The sequence below is a fragment of the Dipodomys spectabilis genome, unplaced genomic scaffold (genome assembly GCF_019054845.1).
Source record: "Dipodomys spectabilis isolate Male_0828 unplaced genomic scaffold, ASM1905484v1 ptg000006l, whole genome shotgun sequence".
NCBI lineage: Eukaryota > Metazoa > Chordata > Mammalia > Rodentia > Heteromyidae > Dipodomys > Dipodomys spectabilis.
The window spans coordinates 19494137-19511212 of NW_024870683.1; the positions used below are offsets into that span (position 1 = coordinate 19494137).

General features: G+C 39.8%; 1 protein-coding gene across 2 annotated transcripts; it reads right to left on the minus strand.

Annotated features, from left to right (window-relative positions):
* Nucleotides 1–1919: 1919 nt before the first annotated feature.
* On the minus strand, nucleotides 1920–16791 carry Txndc8 (thioredoxin domain containing 8). Of its 2 annotated transcripts, XM_042698408.1 has the most exons (6): nucleotides 16768–16791; nucleotides 14140–14244; nucleotides 13134–13193; nucleotides 10051–10116; nucleotides 2853–2918; nucleotides 1936–1998 (listed from the first exon to the last, which is right to left on the minus strand). In XM_042698408.1, the coding sequence occupies exons 1-6, from the start codon at nucleotides 16789–16791 to the stop codon at nucleotides 1936–1938; spliced, it is 384 nt and encodes a 127-aa protein (XP_042554342.1). The 2 variants fall into 2 exon arrangements, with proteins under 2 accessions (XP_042554350.1, XP_042554342.1); XM_042698416.1 differs by lacking the exon at nucleotides 2853–2918 and having other exon boundaries at nucleotides 1920–1998.
* Nucleotides 16792–17076: the final 285 nt, after the last annotated feature.

Consider the following 17076-nt stretch of genomic DNA (forward strand, 5'->3'; position numbering starts at 1 on the left):
TCCCCAGGCTCAGGTTGGCCTCAAACTAATGCTCTTCCTGTCTCAGCCTTCCAAGTGCTGGGATTCTAGACATGCATGCACTGCCATGCCTGGTTAGCATAATTGCATATGGAGCCTTTTAGTTGGTGCTTTAAATGTTTACTTTTGAAGTAACAAAATATCATGTGCTTCCAGCCTCCCATTTTTGTGGGGATTCTTTTTACTCCCACTCATACCCTCTAAGGAAGAGTAAAATTGCTGAGGCTTCACACTTGTCTAACAACTTGTTAGGTGTGAAGCCACTTGAACCATGACTCAGTATTTTGGCTTTTAGCTTGTTTTTTTGAGGTAGGGTTCTGCTTAAACTGTGTTGGCCTGGGACTACTATTCTTTTCTTCTGAGTAGCTGGGATTGTAGAAATATGCCACCATACCTGACTATAAAAATTCTTTTGGTGTTGCTTACTGCCTAGACTTTCACAAGGCAATGTTTGGCTGGATTCTTCAATAAAGAAGGAAAATGCATCCTTGGGAGTATGGCAGGAATGATTTCCCAGCCAGCAGATATGAAGCATATATCTGGAGCAATGGAAAGGGCAGTTCCAGTGGAAAGAGAAAAACAGAACATTCTTTCTTGGATTTTTTCATAGTGCTTCCCTTCCTCATGTACACACACACACACACACACAGAGTTTCATAGTGCTTCCCTTCCTCATGTACACACACACACACACACACACACACACACACACACACACACACACACACACACACACACACACACACACAGTGGTCCTGGGACTTGAAACTCAGGGTCTGGGTGCTGTCCTGGAGCTTTTGTGCTCAAGGTTAGTGCTCTATTATTTGAGCCACACACCTCTTCTTGCAGCTTTTTGGTAGTTAATTGGAGATAGTCATATAGACTTTGCTGCCCCAACTGGCTTTGAATGCTATATCAGATCTCAGCCTCTTGAGTAGGTAGGATTATAGATGTGAGCCATCCGTGCCTGGTGATTTCAGTTATTTATTTATTTTGTAGGTCATGGGGCCTGAACTCTGGGCCTGGGTGCTGTCCCTCGGCTCTTCAGCTCAAGGCTAGTTGCTCTACCACTTGAGCCACAGCGCCACTTCTGGCTTTTTTTTCCTGCTTATGTGGTGCTGAGGAATTGAACCCAGGACCTCATGCATGCAAGGCAAGCGCTCAACCACTGAGCCACCTTCCCAGCCCCATTCAGTTTTTATTTTGTGAGATTAAAAAAATATTTATAGGAGGAAGTGGGAGGGATGATGTCCTAAAATTCAACACATAATCCACAAAATTAAGAAAATTGAGGGAAGGGATAGGGTTAGGAGGGTTGAGTGAGACTGAGAAAAGGGATAACATTGATCAAGAGTCATTGTATTCATCTATTACTTTGTGGAATGACAACTCCTTTGTACAACCACTTAAAGATAAAAGCAAAATTAAAATATATTCACAGGAGAATTTTAGGAAGGCAAGAGGAGAGAAAAATGACACACTTGCATCCTCAAGAAGGGCAGGCCCAATTGGTGAGAAGCATTTATGTATTTGGAGTATACCAGGAAAGAAAGCCATCCATCTGTTCCTTGATCATCATATCAAGATTAGCCTCTTTGGAAATCTTTGCAATACCCCGATGCCCTGTTCCTTTTCTGTGCAGTGTCTGTGTTGTAAAGGTCATAGTAATATTGCCCAAGGAGTTTTTCAGAGCAAATGTACAGGCCAGAGTGGTGAGTGGAAGTGTCACAAGCCTGACATCGCAACAGCGCAAGGCAATGATGCAATGAGATTGCTGTGTGGTTGGTCCACCTGCACAGCATGAACACAGAGACAACAGCACAGAAACACAGCACTTGCTGAAAATAAAGCCACAAACACAGTTGCTGTTGCCTTTGGAACAGAGGTCACAGGTGTATTTTGTTTTTGGAGAACAGCTTACATCAATTCTTGAATCTTCTCTTCCAATTTTCTAGCATCAGCTCCACACAGTTCATATATCTGTTTCAAATATACAAAGGTACAGACACTTGTTGGTTCAAATATTGTTCCTGACTGTCAAATATTTTGTGCCCGACTGTAAACTTCCTCCTCCTCATTTTTATAATCTTCAAGGTACTTTGAATATACATGAAACATACCAAATTCAGGAGACTTATTTGTTACCTTTCCAAAATTGCTATTGTGCCAGGTTTCTAGAACTCCTTAGAATATTCTTCTAGTTTAAGACCAAAACATATGATGGTATTGGAAATGATAAAACCCAATTCTTGAAATTTGGAGCTTTCATACATTGGTACCGAGGACTATTACTTCATATAACATATATATAATTATATATATATATATATATATATATATATATATATATATATATATATAAGTCTTCTGAAATAAAATAGCATATGCTTTCAATTTCCTACTTCTATCTTGGCAAGAGCTGTGTAGTAGTTTCTAAGAAGCACTTTTTTCATCTCTGGATCAGGATGATTTTATAGTAGATGGCATATTTTATACATATCTACACTTTTTAGTAGTGTGTGAACCAATGGTACACCTCTTAATAAACATTTTACATTTGGCGAAATATGGAAGTCAAGGACCCTTACTTCGCATTATTACTTTAGTATACTAAGTATTAGGTGACTGGAAAGAAGGAAGGATGTAGGTAAACTGAGGCTGAGATTGGCTGAAACCTTGAGTTTCCAGTAAGGGGAGGAGGTTTTAGCAACCAGGAATGGTGTTAGGACTTTGGAGAAGGAACTGGAAAATCTTAGAACAATCCTCATGCTGAATATTTCTTGAGTATCAACCCCCAGTGTGAACTCCATCTTGATTGATCTCATTTCACTTACCTGCTTGGTCATGAGTCCACTTCTACAACAGCAAAGTACTCGTTTGATTCTTGAGAATAGAGTTACCTATGTGTGGGTGCAGAATTTCATGATTTATCTGGTTGCCTGGTTGATAACCATCTCCTTAACAATAGTTCTCTTGGCATTAGCCAGGAGAAGATTGTGTCTGAAAGGATCTACAAAGGGTCCTTCTTCCTAACAGTTAGATGACAGCTGGATGGTGGGCACAAGGGGAGTTTCATAATTCAATCTTTAAAGGAACTTTGTTCCTTATCTCTAGCCAGAGCTGGAGTGGGATGCAGGGCATGCCAGGTTTGAGGTGCTGTCTCAGTCTCTTTTTTTCTGGGGACCAGAAGGGTGACATCATTATGTGGGAGTGTTGGCTTCCACTTAGCCTTCTCTTACAGTTTCTGTCCACGGATCCATGACCACCCCCCCCCCCCATGCAATTGCTCACATCCTTGGGAATCCCAATCCTCTATAGAAGGTATTTTGCTAACCTTAGTGAATCTGAGTGTCTTGTTGTCTTAGCCTATCTCCTCTTGAAGAGAACAGTATGGAGTCAGAGACTATGAGGGTTCCTAGAAGTTAGAGCTCCCTTCTTGCAAAATAAAGAAAATTTAATGTTCGTCAAGGCAGATGGTAAGCTCCTGGAGAGAAGTGCAGCCCAGAGGAGGGGCTGGGGGGATGGAATCCCATGATCATGGGGTTATAACATGCTTCTGCTGTGCCACCTGGACACTCACCAAGCTCAGCCAGTAGCCACCAAGTGCAATAAGAGCCTTCGCTATTGTGCAATCTGACTCTTGCTTCTAGGTACATGGGAAGGGTGCTATTGCCTACCCTGTCATTTGAGCGAGGAATCCAATGTCACATGAAAAAAACTTTATATATATATATATATCATATATATATATATTCAAAAAATGAACACATTCTAAATATACAGTTTGGAGAATTACTACAAAATAAAGTACACTACACAATCATATCCAGATGGAGGATATATCTAGACACCTCCCCCTTACTCAAAGACAACCTCTATTCTGAATTCACATTGAGTTGTGCATTGTTGTTGTTGGTTTTGCCTACTTCTGCAAATGGAATTCTATTACAAGCATTCTTCTGTGTATGTATTCTTTTACTCTGAGTGATGCTCGGGGGATTTATGGGTGTACATTAATTTGGGTATATCCCATTGCATGCACATAACCCACTTCATCCATTTTGTCAATGACAAAGTGGGTGTTGCTGAGAATGTTCTTGTCTTTTGTGGACATTTTTGGGGGCACATAAGAGCTCCATTGCATGTAAAATGAGATTGTGGAGTCTACTTTAGTAGAGTCCCTACAGAGTTCTTCAAGTCACACTCTATCAAATTATGACCTATGGAAGAGGATGAGAATTTGGGTTGTTTCATATCCTTGACTATATTTGGTACCACCAGTTGTTTTCAAGATAGCTGATCTGGGGTTTCCAGGTTGCCATTACATTTGCTACATAATTCTGTGCCCTTTGCCTTGGCCAGCTGTCACCTGGGCTTTAGCCACAGTTAACGTGTCTATCTGTCTCCAGTCTTAAGCCCCTTAGATTTACTCTCCTTCCTGAAGTTCAAAACCACAAGTCCACTCCCAGCATCATTCCTCGTGAAATTCTTCAGTGTTTTACCATCGCCTGAAAACCAAGCTTCTTACAAGAGCTCCTGGGGTATGCCCTGTCTATCTAGCTTACTGTGACTCCTCAGCATAATCTAGTACCTCTTTAGAAACAGACTTATTTATTCATTAAACAAATACAGGTGGAGTACACCTTATCTGAAGCACTAGGAACAGGAAGGGTTCAGGTTTAAGACTGTGGAATATTTGCATAGACGTAATATGCTAGTGTATATATAATATACATAATGTCTTGGGGGATGGGACCCAAGGCTAAACATGTGATTCATTTCCTTCATACATACCTTCCACGTATAGTCTGATGATAATTTTTTGCAATTTTTATAATGTTTTATATATATATATTTATATATATATTTTATATATGTTTTATAATGTTTATAATAATTTTTAAAATGTTTATAATTTCTTTCTTTTTTTTGGGGGGGTCCAATCGTGGGGCCTGAACTCTGGGCCTGGGCGCTGCCCCTCAGCTCTTCAGCTCAAGACTAGCGCTCTACCACTTGAGCCACAACACCACTTCCGGCTTTTTTCTTTTTGCTTATGTGGTGCTGAGGAATCAAACCCAGGGCCTCATGCATGCAAGGCAAGCGGTCTACCACTGAGCCACCTTCCCAGCCCCTGTTTATAATTTCTTTACATGAGATAAAGCTGGGTATATCAAACTATCAAGATTAATGCCATCTTATTTACACTTAAAAATTTCATATTTTGGAGCATTTGTGCTAAAACTACTCAACCTCTGTATGTGTGTGTGTGTATATATATATGTGCGTGTGTGTAATATATTTAAATATCTCTACATACATACATATGTGTATACACATACACAAGCATGTATAATATGTATGTACCTATATGTCTATGCTGTCTATTGTATATATTGTAGTACTCTCCTGTATCATTCTCAACATTCCACTATTAAATGGTAGATTTTTGTCATCTGGACGCCCCACTATATCATGAATGGAGACTATTTTTTTTGTTATTTGTTTTGTGTGCCAATCCTAGGGCTTGAACTCAGGGCCTGGACCAAACTGTCCCTGACCTTTTTTGCTCAAACTTAATGCTTGAACATATCCATTCAAAAGCAGAAATCTGTTAATAATGTGGTCATAGCTACACTAGTCTTCTTTCCAACTTGTTCTAGATGTGAGAAAGCAGGGATATGCCAAGACTTTCATTCAGAAACTGCCGATGTAGCTGATTCCTTGAACACTGGTAGCATTAATAGCGCAAAGTGCTTTTCTTCTCACAGGGTCCTATGTCCTTATATTTGGCTATATGGGACTATTTAAACTTACAGTGCATGAGCAGCCACAGGCTGCTCATGTGTACAAAATGGGCACAGCTGTTCCAGTGTGAGTTTATTTACAGAAGCCCAGTGGGGGCTAGATTGGTCCTCAGCTATCGATTGCCAACCTGAGTGTGTCATCAACTGACACTCCTGAGAAGACATGTTAAGCTACCTGAGGACTGAGCTCTCAAGGTTCTGGTGAGGGGAAAACAGGGTGTGGGTCTGAAGTTCTGAGAATCCATCTCAAGCCACACCTAGAAATGGTAGAAGTGATTTGGGACTTGTTAGAAGATTGTCATTCTGTCCATGACTGAAAGTGTGGGGCAGAACTTCCTTCTCAAGGTGAAATATGGCTTTGGGACAAAGTTTTTTCCCCGCAATGAGTATGTTGCTGTTCACATGTGTTCACTAGAGAAGTCTAATCAGATGCCCAGGACTAAGAAAACATGCCTCTTTTCTCTAACCTTTTACTTACCTCCTCCTGAATTCAGAGGTAAGTATATCCTTTAAGTCTAGATGAATCAATGAGCTCAATCTTATTTTGTAGGAATGCTCTACTCAGAGGCAGGCACGCTGCCCTCCCAGTCTTTCTGGACAGCACATGAAAAATGTGTCCACAGTATGACTTGTGTAGATAGATTGGAAGGCCTTCATTCTTTTCCTCACTTTGGGTCCTGATAGATGTATAAATCAACTATACCTCTTTTATCTGAGTAGGTATATTTCCCTTCTGCTTCCTGAGATTCTCTCATGGGTGGGTTATTTTGAAGTCTAGGCTTTGAGAGAGTGGCAGGAAGTCTGTTGACAGGGGTCCCAAGTCATGTTTTTCAGTGGGATTAGTTTTATTCCAGGACTACTTAGACTGAGGGTGCTATTTTGATGACCAGAATGATTCCTTTGGAGGGGAAAAAAAAGAGAATCCAGCAGATATAGTTGTTAACTTCCTGCCTATATCCAGGAGAATCCTGACTGACTTTCATCCACTGCTGGGAGCACAGGGGTCCTTCAAGTGTGGTATTCCTGACTGACTTTGTTATGTGAGCTTGGAGTGACGTGCTATGCCATACTGGCTTGTCAAGTTGCTTTGCATGAATGTCAGTATTTCATTTATTGTGTTTGTTGTTGAGACCCTGAGTTTTCACTATTATGGTTGGTTGGTTAGCAATGTTGGTGTTTCAAGATATGACTATGTAAAAAGCATTCCTTACTAACACAAAGATCTCATTCCCTCTGGGTTCAGAAGGCTATCTCTAGGCAGAGTTGTTCCTGAACTTCACTGCTGGAGAGTGAGCACATATATGCTACCTGGGTGTCCTCAACAAGGAAGAATATCAGAAGTCTGCTGGATCTTTCTAGAACTTACCAATGCCTTTCATCTTACTGCTGCCGCCTTTGTGATGTATTCTGTGTTGTAACAAATCTCAGCTATGAATATAATTTGCGGCTAAATCTTGTAAGTCTGGGTAAAACACTGAATGAAGTACACAAGAATTGGAAATTTAGGGGAAATGAGATTCCTGGGTGGAAATAAGATTCATATTCTTTTCATGTCTACCTTTGTTTTTAAGAAGAATGCATGTTGGCAATGACTTTCACCCTCAGCAGGGGCATTACAGATCATAGGAACATGGACAAGGCCTTCTTTCCATCTGGTCTGGATTCTTCTGAATCATTCATTTCTAATTAATTAATTTATCAGCATATAAATGTCCAGAGTCCAGATGATTCTTCTGGTGGACCTCAGTGCTTTGGGGAAGCCATTTTATTCTAATATCAAAGAATGAAAGAGGGACTCAATTTTTGAGAGGTAACTCATATTTAAGCACTTGGCCAAAACTAACAAATTCTTTGTTTTTCTTCCTTTTCCCCTACCCCATAGACACACTGTCATGAAATCAAAGTTATTACTCTAATGTATCCAATTGTGGGACTTAAAGCATCATGAAGCAAGTACATGTATCAGTTGTTATGCCTATGTCTTTTTCTAGAGATGCTTTACAACCTTTATTGGATTTTAGATGGGTTATAAATCATATTTGTATATTGTAGTCCCTCTTATCTGTAGCTTTGCTCTCCATGGTTTTAGGTATTCAGTCAAGTACGATCTGAAAATATGAAATGGAGAATCCAAGAAATTACATGCCATTCTGAGTAACACTTGGTCTTGTCCAGAAAATGAATCATCCCTCTGTTTAGTGTATCTAGATTCCATATGCTGACTGTCTGCTTAGTAGGTGTCTTCAGAACAACTGTCATAGCATTGCAGTGCTTATGTTATATGAGCATGTTTTACTTAAAAATGGTCGTGAAGTGCTAGAGTAGGGATGATGTTGGCAATCCAGATATGCTAAAGAGAAAACTCCATATGAAAAGGTAAAAATTCTTGACTTAAGAAAAAAATTGTATGTTGCACCTCTAAAATCTCAGTAAGAATAAATAGGAGAATCACAGTACATATGGAATTTGTACTATTTTAAGGTTTCAGGTAACCACGGGGGTGGGGGTGGGGAGAGGTCCAGGAACATTTCCCTCTTAGATAATGGAGGTCTACTGCAGTTAGAACATAGTGTAACAGTCTGGTTACAAAATCACCTGCCAAGGTTTTGTGTGCCCCATCTACAAGAGACCACAAGAATGAACTTATTTACCACAATGAATCTCTCTAAAGCATGATGTGATGTCCTTGATAACAATACTAAAGATTATGCCAGAAAGAACAATCTCTTCCCTATTTATCACCTGGAATTTACTTAGGCACTCTCCTCCAACCTAAAACTATGACATGTGTTTCTATTGCATTCCTGCCAGTTGATACCTCACCTCTACATGAAAACTTCCAGCAACCAGAAAATCCCATTATGAAAGCATAAAGGATGATGGAGTGTGGGAATGCCAGTTAGGGAGGTTACTGAATTTGCACAGAGGCAGTAATACCGAGAATCTGAGCAGTGATAGGAAAACACATACTCTAGCTCTTCTGAACTAATGCAAGGAAGCAGACCATGTTTTCAAGGAAGGTGAATATTCTAACCCAGCTCTAGGAGGAATTATTATAATGCTTTTAAATACCATGCACATTTAAAAGGGCATAATGGATAGTGGCTCTTTGCCAGATGTTTTACCAGAAACATGAAGACATTTCTTATAATAGTCCTCAATAGAAAATTGGGCCCTAGTTGTTTTTTTTTTTTGAATAGATAAATGGCACTTAATTGCTTCAGTAAGTCAATTCCAGTTGTATTATCCCAAATGAAAGTGGAGAGTGCTTTTATTGAGATGATTTCAAAGCAGTGAATTTAATTTTACTCTACCTAAGAGAATGGATGTCAATGCAAGTTTTCCTGGTCAGCTCTCCAGTCATGTATTTAACCTTAACTTTTATTATCACTATTATTATTTTTAAATTGTCATTGTTATTATAAAGGTGATAAGAGATGTTACAGTTACATATGTCAGGGAATAAGTACATTTCTTTTTGGACAATGTCATCTCTTCCCTCATTCTCTCCCAATCTCTTATTATTTTTTTAATTAAGTTTTTTTATTATGAAAATACTATACTGAGGGGTTACAGTTACATGAGCAAGGTAATGATCTTATTATTTTTAACTGTACTTATGTATTTTTGTCTTTTTGGATAGCCAGGGCATTGCACTTGCTATGCAAAAGTGCTTTGCAACTGAACTGCATCTCAGTTATGTATTTAACTTTTAAAATAACCCAGCGGGGAAAATGATTATGATCCACATTTTAAAACTAGTTTTTTCCATAAAGTTATGAGAAAACTGATCAAGATCCCATAGCCAGTGAATCATGAGAATCTGAATCCAAAATATACATGGTCATTTGCAATGCTAGATAGCCTACTAATAGTTTCTAATAGCCATACCCCATGTATGGGGACCTCATACACCGATATGTATACATTGCTGTGTGAATGTCATCATCTTCTTTTCTGGAAGATTCAATTTTAATGTTCTACCCCTGCATAGGAGATATTATTGTGGTAACATGGGTAGTTATTCATTGGGACATCTCAAATTGTCTAAGTGGAGAGATACATTTTATGCTATGCATCTTTTCTTTTACCCTTTGCAGCAAGGAAAGTTCAAAAACTAAGAATCATGTCATCACATATTAAAAATAAATGCAGTGGCCTTCTTTTTTTTCTTGTTCTGAGGTTTCTATAATCGAATTTAACCCTGCTGGTTTCCATGGAGACATACCTTCTGGGCTTTCTTGAACATCTGAAATGTGGGTACTCCTTTGATGTGACACGTTTCGGCTAACTCCTGAGAAAGAAAAGAAATGGCATGAAGCCAACAGCTTTGGTGTCTTCTCAATGCATCAAGCTTGTTACCTGGTAACTTCTCAAGAGGTATCAAAGATCAGGGACACCTGGCATGCTGTAGACTCACACAGTGCTAAGAACTCTCCTCCTGTTTTAAAGGCCTCCAGGAGAGGGCAACCCGAAATTCTTAGGCTTACTCACTTCAGAATTGTAGGAGAGAGGTGAGAGATGGAGATCAGATAGATTAGATACACAGTGACTTTCTGAGCTCTATTTAAAGACCTTGTAAAGAAGCATGGAGGAGAAACCAGGGGAGTCCAGTAAGGATAGAACTCACTACAGAAATGGAAGTAGTAAACATATCTTTATAAATCACATTTTTGACATGGGATAGTATACTAGTCTACCATTTTACGAAAGGCTTGGATGTTCTTTCTTTTAAGCTCTACGCCATTTTGCTGGTGATCTTTATTTGTGAAAGATTTGGAGCCCAAACTCAAGAAAATAAGCTAGAAATCCCAATAGTTTTCATCCTGTCCAAAGTGCTTCTAAAATGACAGCTTTAAGTTTTCTTAGCCAAGAGTCAAAAGTGTGCTTTTTGTCCTTTCACTTTAAAAGACAAAGAGCCATAATTTAAACAAACAAAAAAACAGACAGTAACACAAATTGGCAAAGATGTGGAGAAATTAGAAGTCTTACCGTGGTGGTGGGAATATAAAATGATGTCGTTTCATTGAAAAACAATTTTTCAAGTCCTCAAAAAATTAAATGGAGAGTTACCATAGGGCTTAACAGTTCCATTTGCAGACATATACCCAAGAGAAATAAAAACACAGATTTGTGCAGTAACAGAACTGATGTTTATACCAACATTATTCAAAAGAGCCAAACATTGTGAACAGCCCACATGTCTACCAATGGATAAATGGGTAAATAAAAGGTGCTGCTTTCTGCCCAGTGGAATATTAGTTAGCAATAAAAAGGATCAAAACACTAATGTACTCTATAACGTGTATGAACATTGAAATAAGCCAGTTGCTAAAGTCAACATGTTCTATGATTCCATTCAATATGAAATGTTCAGAAAAAGCAAATCTAGAGTGTAGATTTGTGGCTGCCTAGATCTGGGATGGTGGATGCAAGGAATTGGATGTGGGTATTCTTTTTAGAATGATGAGATGTTCTATAAATGATCACACTGATGATGGCTGCATGACTTTGCCAATATGAAAAAGACAGAGCTCCTGTTTCTACCCGTGAATTCACAGTGTATGATTTAGGCAAAAGAGCAATTAAACAATGTCACACTTTAATGAAGCTGGAAGGAAATGGAGAAATAGAATTTCTATTATGATCTGGGTACCATGTCATATATCTTATGCATTTTATCTCATTTTTATCTTAGTTATCCTTACCTAATTTTACAGATGATGAAACTCATATTTATAGAGGTTAAATGATAAGTCACAGACACCAATAAAATGCTGAACAGTGAATGGTAGATTAAATTCCATCTTAAAGCTCAAATTCAATCTACATTTTATGAACGAACACTTGCTTAGTTTTGTAGTTTGGCTCGTGAATATCCCCCTAGGCCCATGTGCTAAAATGCTTGGTGCTGTGGGAGTTGTGGGACTCAAAAGGTAGGGTCTAGTGAGAGCTCGTTAGGTCACTGGGTCATGTTCTTTTTTTTGGGGGGGGGGTCCGGTCATGGGGCCTGAACTCTGGGCCTGGGTGCTGTCCCTCAGCTCTTCAGCTCAAGGCTAGCACTCTACCACTTGAGCCACAGCTCCACTCCCGGCTTTTTTCTTTTTGCTTATATGGTGATCAAACCCAGGGCCTCATGCATGCAAGGCAAGCACTCTACCACTGAGCCACCTTCCCAGCCCTGGGTCATGTTTCTGACGGGAGTGGTGGCTCCTTGGCCGCCTCCTCTTTCTCTGGTGTGCTTCCTGCCCATGAGGTGAGTGGCTTTGTACTACCATATAATTCTGTTTTGAGGTGCCACTTTTTCAGAGGCTACAGAGAAACACAGCCAGTTGATTATGGCTTGGAACCTCCAAAACCGTGAAGCAAGATGAGCCCTTTCCTTTGTATAAGTTGATTACCTCAGGTATTTTAGAATAGTGTCAGAAAGTTGACCACTTTCCCTCATTATAAATTAGCAAATGTTAGGAAAAATAATTTCCTCACGTTTTGTAATTTCCAAATTTTAATTTTTAATAATTTTTGTAGAGATATATATGAATACATGGATTGAGAACATGAGACTGTGTGTGTGTGTGTGTGTGTGTGTGTGTGTGTGTGTGTGTGTGTGTTATTTGTGTGGTGGGATGGAGAAGGATGTACCTTGGGATAAAGCAGGATTTCCTGAAATTCCTTGTAATATTGAAGAAAACCCACTAAAAAGCAAAAGATATATAACCAGAGAAAAGCAAGATATATGAAAATGATTCCATGCAGTTATGTTTTAGAAATTAATTAGCAAAGCTGTCATGAAGAAAAATGCATTTATCCCCATGACCTCAGTTCCTATGGATTAGCAATGTCTGTCGGAGCAATCCACAAAGAATGATTTGGGGGACAAAGTCCACAGAAAGAGTGGTGAAGATATTAGGTTTGATTATATGGACTTCCATGGCAGGTGTGGCTCTTATTTGTCAACTTAGAAAAGTTATATGAAAACAATAGCCTAACAGGAGAGTTTAGGATGTTTTATCAGAAGGAAAACAAGGTGAAAATTGACTTGATTTTATGTTGATGAGGTCATTGTGGAGGTAGTGCTGTTTGAGTATGTTGCATTTGGATTTTAAGGATCCACACTGAAGGGCTGGGAATGTGGCTTAGTGGTAGAGTCTTGCCTAGCATGCATGAAGCCTGGGTTCAATTCCTCAGTACCACATAAACAGAAAAAAAAAAAGCCAGAAGTGGCTCTGTGTTCAGGCCCTGAGTTCAAGCCCCAGGACTGGCAAAAATAAAAAATAAAAAGAATCCACAGTGAGGGCTTAATATTCTTACCTGAGCATCATCAACATCCACATTAGCAAACAGTACATTCTTGTATTGCAGAGACATTGCCTGAAAAACAAGTGAATACAAAATTCCCATTAGCTTAGTATTAATATTGAAATGTCATTAATTGAAATTAATACCGGAAATGTCTTTCCATAAAACCGAGGAATGAGCAAAAGAGGTTGTTATAGAAAGCTAAGCCACCTGCTCCCATTTCATTTCCCAACAGAACTTGAAGCACCAAGTCAAATGCCAGTGGTGCCAAGATCCAGTTAGTAACAGTGGCAGATACAGAGTCTAAGAACAGAGCATCAAAGCTGGAAAAAGCACCAAGCACAGAATGTGTGCAGTGGGTCTAGACTTCCCTTTGGGGGTAGGGAGTGGGAGAGACAGCAGCTTTTTTATGGGGGTAGGTGTCAGGAATTGTCTTCTGCAGGCTAGGTGTAGTAGTTCTCAGTAGCTGAGCACATGGCAAGGCCATGTGCTACCATTAGCTACCCAATACCTAAATGCTACTTGTACCTTCTCTCACCAGACTTTTCTCCAGGAAGTGAAGAGAGGGTTGTTTAACGGGTATAATGTTAGTTATAAAAGGTGGGTAGGTCGTAGGCATCAGCTGTCCAATGTAGTGTACATTGCACTTAAAAGTTTGATCCTCAGATCTCAGCTTCCTGAGTAGCTAGGGTTACAAGCACAAGCTACTGGAACCTGGAAAAAATTGTGTTTTTAATTCATTCCAGTATAACTCTCGAACTCTGGAAAATGTCATGAGAATATGAATATTCATTCATTTGTATAACTGGATGCTTTGCACTGTGTGATGTCCCTTGCTGGAAGCATTCCTAGACAGCAGGATTCATCCAGCATCACCTAATGGGATCCCAGTATTACCTTCAGGCTCATTAGGATGATTCAGAGAATGCTATTCTTAATGCTTCACTTTTAAGACTTCCTGGGAAAAATTACTTGGGGAAGTACAACCGTGACACAGATAGATGCTGGTGATACTCACATGGAAAATAGGACACATGGCTTTGCAGGGACCACACCATTTTGCCGAAAATTCTACCACCACAAGTTTGTGTCCAGCATCTTTCAAAAATTCTTTCAATTCATTCTGAAACCAGAATATAAATGAGGCAAGGCATGTGACTATGGGATTGCATAAAGTCTGACAAAGAAAAGTAACATGGAAGATTTCTCTCTCTCTCTCCTTTCTTCTCCCCCTCCTCTCTCTTTTCTCTCTCTCTCTTCCCTTTTCTCTCTCTCTTTTGTGCCCGTGCTTGAACTCAGGGCTTGAAGTCATTGCCATGGCTGGAGCTTGACAACTTGAACATTTGCCTGAGATTCTACTGGTTAATTGGAGATGGAAGTCCCATGAACTTCTCTGCCAGGGCAGGCTTCAAACCTTGATCCTCTAGGTTTCAGCCTCCCTACTCAGTAAGATTACAATGATGAGTCACTAGCAACTGGCTTGACATGGAAATTCTTTTTTCTTTTCTTTTTTGTTGGCCATGGAGCTTGAATTCAGGGCCCCGGCACTGTCTCTGAGCCTTTTCCGCTCAAACCTAGTACTCTACCTCTTTAAGCCATACTCCACTTCCAGTTTTCTGATGGTTAATTGGAGATGAGAGTCTCATAGACTTTTCTGCCTGGGCTGGCTTCAAACTGTGATTCTTAGATCTCAGCTTCCTGATGATTCAAAGAAGATGCATTCAATTCTTGTACCAATATTCCTCTAGCTGACTGGTAAGGTGACCGGCTTCTCAGACAGCCAAGACATTCCTTATTTGCTTCTAAATAATTTATTTGGTAGGTCTCAGGGCCTGAACTCTGGGCCTGAGCACTGTCCCTTATCTCTTCAGCTCAAGGCTAGTGCTCTGCTGCTTGAGCCACAGCACCACTTCCAGCTTTTTTTTTCTGCTTATGTGGTGTGGAGGAATTGAACCCAGGGTCTCATGCATGCAAGGCAAACACTCTACCACTAAGCCACCCTTCCAGCCCCCTAAATAACCTTTTGTCTCACTTTCCAAAAGTTGTTTAGGTATGAATTGATATCGTGAGGGCATGAACTTGACTTGGCTAAAGTAATCTGATGGGAATACTCCTATCTGGTAGTTATTTATTCACCATATACATGTTGAGGCCTATAACCTGTTAGACACTAGACGCATGGGTAGAGTACAACTGTGGTCAAAGGAATAGACAAAAGGGCAAATTTTTCCTGCCTTTGTGGAGCTTACATTTTATTTTAGAAAGGAACTGACACATCAACAGATTAAAATACATGCCCAGGTTAGTGATAATTACTAGTAAAGAGTAAAATGAAGAAGAGAGAAAGCTTGCTATGGATGTTGGGTTGCAATTGTTCACTCACAATGTGGGTGTTCCAACTCAAAAAGAAGGAGCCATCTGGATAAATATTAGAAGGAGCTAGTGGGACTTCTAAGCAAGTCTCTAGGGAGGAGAGAAGAGGGCTTCTCAGGGAAGAGTAAGGCTCCCTATTCTGAGATTCCCAGAAAATGAAAAATCACAGTTGCTAAAAGTGTTAGCAAATGTGTGGTATCTTAAAATTTTACTTATAGCAAACATACTTGGCAGTGCCCCCTCCCCCTCCCCGTCTCCCCCTCCCCCTGGCCATTTTTTTTCTTTTTGGTCTGGTCAGCATCAGTTTTGTGAACATTTGGCACCATTTCCCAAATCCAATTCAGAGGTTCTGATGAGTGTGAGTGAGGTTCAGGCATCGGTCCTCCTCCTGACAGTGCTCACCTCCTCTGAGGGCTTGACAGCAGTATATTTGGAGCTCATCCCTCCCTACCCCTAAATGAGGTAGGCCTCAACCTCTGTTTCAGAGGCATTTTTTAATATATATGAACAAAGAATCATCTTGCCCTATGTACAGATTTAATTTGTTGTGATAGCACCATTGGGCAATGGATAGAAAGTGGCTTTACAAAAATGTACCTAAAGAATTGCTGCAACTACTGCCATCATGCTTTTCTAAGCTCAATCCACAGCCCTATTTGGGGTTTCTGCTTTCTCTCCTAGGATGAGAGGAAAGAAATGGGATTTCTTACTTCTCTAGAATTTTTTTTGTCAGTCATGGGCCTGAACTCTGGGCCTGGGCGCTGTCCCTTAGCTCTTCAGCTCAAGGCTAGCGCTCTACCACTTGAGCCACAGCACCATTTCTGGCTTTTTCTGCTTATGTGGTGCTGAGGAATTGAACCCAGGGCTTCATGCATGCAAGGCAAGCACTCTACCACTGAGTCACCTTCCCAGCCCTTCTAGAATTTTTTATAGGTACAATTAAGGTTGAAGCTATAGCGTCAGATACAGGACTGGAAATGTTAGCAGCTGGCCTGAATCTAGCTAGAGTTAAGAGTAAATGATAAGAATCTGATAGGATTGATCTGAATGAATCTGATTGATTCTGGGCTGTGTCCCTAGACAGTGCCATTCTTTAGGGAACAAGAAGAAAAAGCAAGAATATATATATATATATATATATATATATATATATATATATATTCACATATATCCCCCCCCCTCTATATATATATCCTCTTACCACAGGACAATCAAGTGTTGGGTAGATTAAATCCTCCTTAAAGTTTATCAGTAAAGCCAAATGAGTACTTGCCATGTCTTTAATCATCTGGACCATGGTTTACACGTGGGAGTTGCTGATGAACTGACTGTTGGTTCCAGTGATTTACTGTAGTTTCCTCTCATTCGTTGTAGGACCTTGACCAGAATATGTGGGTAACTTCTCTATGATGTCATGGAATATGTCATCTCAGAATTTGGAACTTTGGCAGACTTGAGACTTAGTTTCACTTCTATGTCAATGATTTTTAGTTGGCTTCTAACCAGCCAAGTACCAGAAAACTAAAATTTGGATGTAGAGTCTATAATGTTGTCTGTCTCATTTCTGTTTGTCTATTACTGA